A 9,197-nucleotide genomic window follows, 5' to 3' on the forward strand; every position below is an offset into this window, starting at 1 on the left:
AAAAAAAAAAAAAAAAAAAAGACCCCTGAGGTCTCCACGCCACCCCGCCCATCCCACAGGATCCTGCTGAACTCAGAGCGGCTCAAGTCCCGCATTGCCGAGATCCACGAGAGCCGCACGAAGCTGGAGCAGCAGCTGCGGGCCCAGGCCTCGGACATCCGCGAAATCGACAAGCGCATGAACAGCCTCAAGCCGGACCTCATGCAGCTGCGCAAGATCCGAGACCAGTACCTCGTGTGAGTGGCAGCTCCCCGCCACTGCAGCGGCACCTGGAGGTCTCTGCAGGGCCTCAGTCTCTCCCTCTCCACCAAGTGGCCCTTCCTGGGCCCCGAGACCCCTCCTCTGTCCACAAGCCCTCTTGCTCTGAACCAGGCCCAAAACGCGGTTCCTCCCGGGCCCCTCCAAGGGTTTCCCGTAGGTCAGGCTCAGCTTAGTCAGACATGGGTGCAGTGGGAGTGTCACTCCCGTCCCATTGCATTTTGTGGAAAGTTGGGAGCCTTCCACAAAATTTCCTTCTGGGTCAGACGCGGTGGCTCACACCTGTAATCCCAGCACTTTGGGAGGCCACGGCGGGCGGATGGATCACTTGAGACCATGAGTTCGAAACCAGCCTGGCCAAAACATGGTGAAACCTCGTCTCTACTTTAAAAAAAAAATTACAAAACTAGCCACGCGTGATGGTGGGCGCCTGTCATCCCAGTTACTCGGGAGGCTGAGGCAGGAGAATCACTTGAACCCGGGAGGCGGAGGTAGCAGCGAGCCGAGATTGCACCACTGCACTCTAGCCTGGGCCACAGAGTGAGACTCTGTCTCAAAAATAAAAAATAAATAAATAAGCCTGCTATGCAACCTCCCATCGCTTCGTGGCTGCAGCAGCCCCGTCCTGGGTTCAAATCCTGCCTCCACCCACCAACCTCCTAAGAAGCTCAGCCAGAGCCTCTGCCTCCCTCCTGGGCTTCAGGAAGGGTGCTGTCACATGCCAGGTGTCATGCTAGGCACCGTGCTCATGAGCTCATTTAGTCCTTCCCAAGCCCTTTGTAAACTTTGCCCTTCGCAGCCAGGGAGACTGAGGCACGGAACCGACAGCTGCCCGGTGCAAAGGCCAGCGGTGCTGGAGTGTCACTGGTGATGATGAGGTGCTTGGGCTGGCACCTTTTGGGGCGCTCCACAAGCGTTAACAGAGAGAAAAATGGTGGGGGGTATGGGGCAGGGTTCCCCCCAAGCTGGGGAGCCACCCTGGGTTCAGGCTGCCCTCTTGTGGCAACCGGGGATGTTGTACCCAGAACCTGCTGTCCTCAGCCAGCTCCTGCCTCCCACTGGGCGGGCCCACTGTGGACTCAGTGCGCACAAAACACCTTTCTTGTTCCTTCCCAGGTGGCTCACCCAGAAAGGTGCCCGGCAGAAGAAAATCAATGAGTGGCTGGGGATCAAAAATGAGACTGAGGAGTGAGTGACCACCTGGAGGGAGGCAGGGAGGGCTTCCCAGAGGAGGGGGTCATTTGGGGTGGGTTTTGAAGAATGAGTAGGAGTTTGCCGGGGAGGAAGAGTTGTCCGGGCAGCTGGGGAGCCTCGGAGGCTGGCAAGTGAGTGACCAGGGCTCCCCCTGCCGCCCCCACCACAGCCAGTATGCACTGATGGAGGATGAGGATGATCTTCCCCACCACGAGGAGCGCACTTGGTACGTGGGCAAGATCAACCGCACGCAGGCGGAGGAGATGCTGAGTGGCAAGCGGGACGGCACCTTCCTCATCCGCGAGAGCAGCCAGCGGGGCTGCTACGCCTGCTCCGTGGTGTGAGTGGACCGCAGCGCTGGGGGTCCCTGCGTCCCTCCCGGTGCTCTCACTGAATGCGTGCCGCGTGCCAGGCACGGAGGAAGGAGTCCCCGGTGGGGTCATTGGGGCCAGGGGAGCAGGCGTCCCGGGAGCCAGGAGAGCCTGTCGGGGAGGGAGGCCGGCCTCGTGACCCGCCCTCTCGTCCGCCCTCACAGGGTAGACGGCGACACCAAGCACTGCGTCATCTACCGCACGGCCACCGGCTTCGGCTTCGCGGAGCCCTACAACCTGTACGGGTCGCTGAAGGAGCTGGTGCTGCACTACCAGCACGCCTCGCTCGTGCAGCACAACGACGCGCTCACGGTCACCCTGGCGCACCCGGTGCGCGCCCCGGGCCCCGGCCCGCCGCCTGCCGCCCGCTGAGCGCCGAGGACCCGCCCCCGGCAGAGCCGCCCCCTGGTCCCGTCTGCACCGAGGCTGCTGCGGGGAGCCACGGAACGGACCAGCCACAGCCAGGGGTCCTCACTTCTCCGGCTCTGGCTCTCGTTTGGGGTCCTCTCACCCTCTTTCTCTTTCCTTTTCTCTCTCCCTCCCGCCCCCATTCTCCAGATCTCCCTCTGTCTCCTCCCTCCCTCTCCCTCTCTCTCTCTCTCTCTCTCTCTCTCTCTCTCCTCTCTCTCACTCTCACTCTGTCTTTCGTAGCCTCTGTCTCTCTGTCTCCATGTTGGGGGTCCTGCCTCCCCCACCCCGTATCTCCTTATCCCCCCCGGGCATTGCCCTCTCCATGGCTCTAGTCACCCTGACCCTCTGCCCTGCCCACCGCAGGTTCCCTGGGGTCCCGGAAGCCCTTTCTGGCTGTACCTGCCATGTTTACAGAGGACCCCTGGGCTGCGCGGCCCCAGCCTGGGCACCCCGATTTTTAAGCCATAGACCTGGGGTCAGGGCAGGAAGGAACTTGACTCCTCTGCTTCCGAGAACCTCGGCCATGACATTCGGGGCCGGGCGGGACCCGCCCCACAGACTCCAACTTCCCCTCCAAACCCTGAAGTGAAACCCGCCACCGGGATATCCCCACCATGGGGCCGCTGCGAGTTCCCCAACCCCCAAAAAATAATTTAAAATAAACTCTTAGGCCGGGCGCCGTGGCTCACGCCTGTAATCCCAACACTTTGGGAGGCCAAGGCAGGCAGATCTCTTGAGGTCAGGAGCTGGAGACCAGCCTGGCCAACATGGCAAAACCCCGTCTCTACTAAGATACAAAAAGTAGCCGTGAGTAGTGGCGCGTGCCTGTAATCCCAGCTACTCCAGAGGCTGGGGCGCGCGCCAGAATCACTTGAACCCGGGAGATGGAGGTTACAGTGAGCCGAGATTGCGCCCCGGACGACAGAGTACCCCTCCTCCATCTCAAAAAATAAACTTGTGAGCCGGCCCCAACCCCCCTCATCCCCCAGGAATCGTAGCTTCCCGTGCTGGTGCCGCTGCAGGGGCCGAGTTGCGCCACTGCCCGCGGCCGCGCCGTCGCAGATTCAGGGCTTCTCTTCCATCACGCTGGGTTTTGATTCTATTTTTCCTTGACTGCAAAACCCTATTTTCTCTCTTTTGGGACGAGAGCCCTGGTTTTCTACACCGCCCTTGGCTGCCACTCTGCCTGCCCGGCGAGCTGGGAGGCAGGTTTTGTACGGTACGTTGTTATTGATATGATATAAAACATCAAACGTCGTGGATGATTCTCGTGTCAGTGACTGGGCTTCACTGCCACCTCTGCGTGCGGGGGACCCTGGCATTTACGGGATTCATTAATGCCAAGCCACCTCTGAGGCCCGGCAACCCCCTCCCTCCTCCAATTCAGCTGCTCAAGCCCAGAGAAGTTAAGGCACTGCTCAACGTGACAGGAGAGAGTTTGGGACCCCAGACCCCATCCAGCCCCTCAAATGCTTCCAAGCTGCCTCCCCCGCCCCCAACTCCAAATATGAATCCTGTGGCAGCCATCAGCTATGTCCTTGGGAAAGTCATACCCCATCCCTGACCTACAGCTTCCTCCTTCATTCCCAAGTGACGTCAAAAGTCACAACCTTCCCATGCCACGTGGACAGGTCTCCCATGTCTTGAGATCCTCAAATCATCAGCACCTCCGTCCAGCATTTGAGGTTCTCATCTGACCTCTCCTGCCCCCATGTTCAGCCCGCCAGGTCCCAGGGGATGCTGAGCAGAGGCCCTGTGAGGGGGTTTTTTGTTTCTTTTTAAAGAGTCATGGTCTCGCTCTGTCACCCAGGCTGGAGCGCAGTGGCGTGATTACAGCTCATGGCTCACAGCCTCAAACTGCTGGTTTCCAGGCTCAAGCAATCCTTCCATCTCAGCCTCCTGAGTCACTGGATTACGGGTGCAAGTCACCATGTCCAGCTAATTGTTTTAAAATGTTTTTAGAAACAAGATCTTGCCGAGTGCAGTGGCTCACACCTGTCATTCCAGCACTTAGGGAAAAGCCAAGGCAGGCAGATCAGTTGAGGTCGGGAGTTTGAGACCAGCCTGGCCAACATGGCAAAACCTGGTTTCTACTAAAAAGACAAAAAAAAAAAAAAAATTAGCCAGGCCTGGTGGCCTGTGCCTGTAATCGGGGAGGCTGAGACAGAATTGCTTGAACCTGGGAGGTCAATGCTGCAGTGAACCAAGATTGTGCCACTGCACCTCAGCCTGGGTGACAGACTCTGTCTCTGGAAAAAAACAAAGGTCTTTCCCATTTCCAGATGGGTCTCGAACTCCTGGTCTCCAGCAATCCTCCCGCCTCAGCCTCCCCGAATTGTGTGAGCCACCACGAGTAGCCTCATAGCATCTTTAACCTGACTCCTGTTTACCACCCTCCCCATCACACCCAGGATGCCACATCCTTGTCCCTTCAGCCCTCCCCACCCCTGGGGCCTCCCTGTCCTTGTCTGTTCCTGTCCAGCCACCTCTTAGGACCCAAGAAGGCTGAGCCTGGGGCAAGCGCATGAACAAACCTCCCTTCTGACCCAGTCTACTGCTAGGACCTTGGATGGGAGCTGCTTCCCTTACCTCAGGGCTCCCTAGCCTTGCCAGGCACTGTCCCTGCCATGTGTCCTGTCTGGAGATGCCCCATAAATTAGTCCAGCCTAGATAGTGCCTCTCACTGTGTATGTGATCACAGAAGAAAGATCGCCATCTTCGTGGCCCCAGCTATGCTGAGCTGGGGGTGGAAAAGAATATCCCGTGTGGCCTTTAAAACACTCAACCACTGGCTGTGTGTCCTTGGCAAAATAGCCTTCCCTCTCTGATCAGCCATTTCTTTGTTACCAACTGGAGTCCATAGCCCCTACCCTCAGCCCCAACTGGATGCTTCTGAGGGTCAATGATAAAATAGGTTGTGGGGACGGGTGCGGTGGCTCATGACTGTAATTCCAGCACTTTGGGAGGCCGAGGCAGGCGGATCACGAGGTCAGGAGTTCGAGACCAGCTTGGCCAGCATGGTGAAACCCCATAAAAATACAAAAAATTAGCTGAGCATGGTGGCACACGCTACTCGGGAGGCTGAGGCAGAAGAATTGCTTGAACCTAGGAGGCAGAGGTTGCAGTGAGCCAAGATCGTGCCACTGCACTCCAGCCTGGGTGGCAGAGCGAGAGTCTGTCTCAAAATAAATTAAATGAAATAAAATGGGTTGTGGGCCCACTCTGTGGCCTGGCACCAAGCCAGAGAGGAATATATTGTGAGGTTACATTTATGATTTCTTCCGATAGGGCTGGTGTCCAGTAACTACTGGAAAAATTGTAGCAATTATATTTATTGTTATTGCTTCCATCCCACCTGGCATAGGGTAAGCATGAAAGTTGAGGCAGTGAGCGTTGGGGAGCCTTTGAGAAGGAAAAGGGCTTTGCCAAGGGTTTGGTCATCTGAGGGATGGGCTGGGGGACCATCCAGCCACTGGGACTTCAGGGAAACTCTGGCTCCCAAATCAGCCGCTATGTGTGGGTCTTCCCCACAACTAGAGGGGGCACAGCTGGCGACTCACCTATATCTCCCCGCCAGGTTTGGGACATTTTCTTCTGTAGGATCTGGTGCGTCTTGCCCTGAATGAGGCCCTGCAGGGTCTGAATGTCTTAATTATTCCCCCAACACTCCTGCCTCCATCTGGGCCTTTTTTCTGGGGTACTGTCTCTGCCTTCACTGCCGGGGCCACTGTTCTATGCAGGCACCAATGCCTGATCATGCCACCAGGAAGCCCCAGCCTGGGACAACTCTCCCCCACCTGCCTCTGAGCCCTCCATGGTGATTCTGTCCCCCAACATTATCCTTCTCCCCATTACACAGAAGGGAAAGCTGAGGCTCCATCACTCAAATCCAAAGCCATGAGGACTCCAAGCCACCCACCCCTACCCCAAACAGCACAGGCTGCCGCTCTCCCCCATGGGCACCCCTTGAAGGCCAGGTTTCCCCCCACCGCCCACAAGCCTTGGACCGTGAAAAGAAGGAAGGCCAATTCTCTTCACACCAAGCCAGAAGTTGGGCTTGCAGGGTGGGGGGGGCTAGAGAAGTGATGTGCCACTCCCTGTGTCGGCTTCTGCTTTTCTGGCACAGCTGTGGCCAAGCCTGAGTCAGATCCACGGGACTGCAGTGGGGGCGTCTGGAGCATCAGGGTTGGGAAGTTCGAGGGGGAAGGGGCCAGGGGGTTGGGGGTGGGGGTGAGGGAGGTCAGGGGCCAGGCTGGAGGGACACAGGCCTTGCCCACACTCAGACAGGGGGGTGAACATTCACTTACTCCCCCAACAGCCCAGCCTCCACCCGACGCCACCCCAGTTAGAGCACAGGCTCCTCTGAGAGTGGGCCCTGGGCCTCAAGTCCCCTAGCCGCCCCCAGAAGGTCTAGGGGTGCGAGGAGCGGAGACACCCCATTTCTCTCGGCCTCTCTGTGTCTGTCTGGAAGGCCTCACCTCACCTCCCCTAAATGCTCTCTTCCCTCAGGACTCACATGACTGGGCCGGGCTGACTGCCAAGGGGCCCAATGGCCTCGTGACTGGGGACCCAGCACCTGGCAGGGGTGGGGGTGAGATACCTGGAGGGAGGCGTGGAGCAGGGAGAGGCGCTGGCCCGGGACCGAGGGGAGGGGCGCCGGGAGGCGGCGTCGGGCTAGGGGCGGGGCCGCCGCGTGCTTAAAGGCGCTCCTTTCCCGGGCGGCCGCCCCCCCCACCCTCGCCCCCGCCGCGATGGCCCCGCCGCTCCTGCTGTTCCTGCCGCCGCTGCTGCTGCTGCTGGACGTCCCCGCGGCGGCGCAGGCGTCCCCTCTGCAGGCGCTACACGTCCTTGGGAACGGGCCCCCCGTCAACCACAAGGTAGGGACGGCGACAGGGCGGGCCGGCTGGAGGGGATAGGCGCCCCGGTGGGACAGCGGCTCCTCCTTTCTCCCCGGACTTCCCGGGGGACACCAGGGCCCCAGGGCACGCGGACCCTGCCGGGGTCGCGGAAAACCCGCGTCCAGCCCCCGGCACGGCGGCCGTTTCGCTTTCTCATCCCGCATCTGAGACGCGCAGCTGCCCCCCCCCACCCGCCTAGTCCCGCTCAGGATTTCATTGAGCGCCTACTGTGTACTTTTGGGGCAGGAGCTGGGGTCTCCTTTTGGGGCCCAGGGCACAGCCAGATGAGTTCAGCGGCCGGTCGAGGCCCCCGGCGTGCGCTCATGCCAGCCGGGGCAGGGCTCGCGTGCCTCCGGGCCGATCGGGCAGATTCCCTGGAGGCTGAGGGACTTGCTCGGCCCCGCGACCGGGGCCGCCCGCCACCCCTCCGCTGACGCCGGAGGTTAGCACAGATTGGGTGCCGCCTCTATTCGGCGGGACTTGGAAAGGGTTCACATGGGTCCCTGGCTCCGCTCAAGGCCAAGGTCTTCGGGTAAAGTGCCAGGAAATGAACATGGCCCCGGCCCGGTGGCTCATGTGTAATCCCAGGACTTTGGGAGGGTGAGGTGGGTGGATCACTTGAGGTCAAGAGTTCGAGCCTGGCCAGCCTGGCCAACATGGTGAAACCCCATCTCTACTAAAAATACAAAAATTAGCTGCGTGTGGTGGTGGCTATCTGTAATCCCAGCTACTTGGGAAACTGAGGCAGGAGAGTCGCTTGAATTTAAGAGGTGGAAATTGCAGTGAGCTGAGATCACGCCACTGCACTCCAGCTTGGGCGACAGAGCAAGACTCCCTCTCAAAAAAAAAAACAAGGCTCGCTAGGCTCAGTGGCTCCCACCTGTAATCCCAGCACTTTGGGAGGCCAAGGCAGGTGGATCACCTGAGGTCAAGAGTTTGAGGCCAGCCTGGCCAACATGGAGAAACCCCGTCTCTACTCAAAATACAAAAAACAAACAAACAAAACAAAGCTGGGCATGGTGGTGCGTGCCTGTAATCCCAGCTATTCGGGAGGCTGAGGCAGGAGAATCGCTTGAACCCGGGGGGTGGAGTTTGCAGTGAGCCAAGATCGCGCCATTGCACTCCAGCCTGGGCAACAGAGCGAGACCCTGTCTCAAAAAAAAAAAAGAATACCAAGTGGGGTTTAGAGAAGTGGAGAATTGCCCAGGGCTACACCTGCCTCACACTGCTTCCTAACCCACAGATGGGCAGTCTATACCTGCGGAAGCCCCTCAAGGAGTCCGAGGCACAGCTTGTCAACGTGACCCTCTACTATGAAGCCCTGTGTGGTGGCTGCCGCGCCTTCCTGATCCGGGAGCTCTTCCCCACATGGCTGATGGTCATGGAGATCCTCAATGTCACACTGGTGCCCTACGGAAACGCGCAGGTGCGTGGGCACGGGAGAAACTGAGGCACGTGGGCAGGGGAGCAGGGGACCCAGCCTGCCAGCCAGCTCTCACCCTGCTGCCTTGCAGGAACAGAATGTCAGCGGTAGGTGGGAGTTCAAGTGCCAGCATGGGGAAGAGGAGTGCAAATTCAACAAGGTGGAGGTAAGTGGCATCAGGAGCCCCCGCCAGGGTGGGGGAAACTGCCCAATGTACAGGAGGCAAATACGAGGGCGCCAGCTCTGTCTTCTGCCTCGTGGGTTCCCATGCCATCACATCTCTATTCTCTATGTCCTGGGTGGGCCCCGGTGATTATTATGATTGGGTGTCAGGGTACCCTGGGCCCGCCTCATGCCCTCTCCTGCCCCCTCTCTGAACCCCAGGCCTGCCTGTTGGATGAACTTGAGATGGACTTAGCCTTTCTGACTATCGTCTGCATGGAAGAGTTTGACAACATGGAGGAAAGTCTGCCGCTAGTGAGTGACGCCCCTCACTCCGCACGAGGAGAGGGACAGGGTGGTAGCCTTCCCTGCACCCAGGCAGACCCAGATTCAAGTCCTAACGCTGACCATGGCTCTCTGTGCAGCCAGCCAGAAAGAACAACTTTCCTTCTTTTTTTTTTTTTTTTTGAGACGGAGTTT

At 59.0% G+C, this 9,197-nt stretch overlaps 2 protein-coding genes across 2 annotated transcripts in view; both read left to right on the forward strand.

Moving 5' to 3' along the window:
• PIK3R2 (phosphoinositide-3-kinase regulatory subunit 2) overlaps positions 1 to 2,398 on the forward strand; it is a 15,122-nt gene extending 12,724 nt beyond the window's left edge. Inside the window, exons 13-16 of the mRNA XM_017501282.2 lie at positions 60 to 236; positions 1,375 to 1,446; positions 1,622 to 1,792; positions 1,988 to 2,398. Of these exons, the coding sequence (XP_017356771.1) occupies positions 60 to 236; positions 1,375 to 1,446; positions 1,622 to 1,792; positions 1,988 to 2,195 (628 nt within the window). The 3' untranslated portion in view covers positions 2,196 to 2,398. The remainder of the gene's footprint in view (positions 1 to 59; positions 237 to 1,374; positions 1,447 to 1,621; positions 1,793 to 1,987) is intronic.
• A 4,571-nt stretch (positions 2,399 to 6,969) lies between these two features.
• Positions 6,970 to 9,197, forward strand: part of IFI30 (IFI30 lysosomal thiol reductase) — a 4,433-nt gene continuing 2,205 nt past the window's right edge. The window contains exons 1-4 of the mRNA XM_017501283.2: positions 6,970 to 7,111; positions 8,376 to 8,558; positions 8,647 to 8,721; positions 8,940 to 9,032. Of these exons, the coding sequence (XP_017356772.1) occupies positions 6,986 to 7,111; positions 8,376 to 8,558; positions 8,647 to 8,721; positions 8,940 to 9,032 (477 nt within the window). The 5' untranslated portion in view covers positions 6,970 to 6,985. The remainder of the gene's footprint in view (positions 7,112 to 8,375; positions 8,559 to 8,646; positions 8,722 to 8,939; positions 9,033 to 9,197) is intronic.

This window comes from Cebus imitator, unplaced genomic scaffold, assembly GCF_001604975.1.
Source record: "Cebus imitator isolate Cc_AM_T3 unplaced genomic scaffold, Cebus_imitator-1.0 Scaffold280, whole genome shotgun sequence".
NCBI classification, from domain to species: Eukaryota; Metazoa; Chordata; class Mammalia; order Primates; family Cebidae; genus Cebus; species Cebus imitator.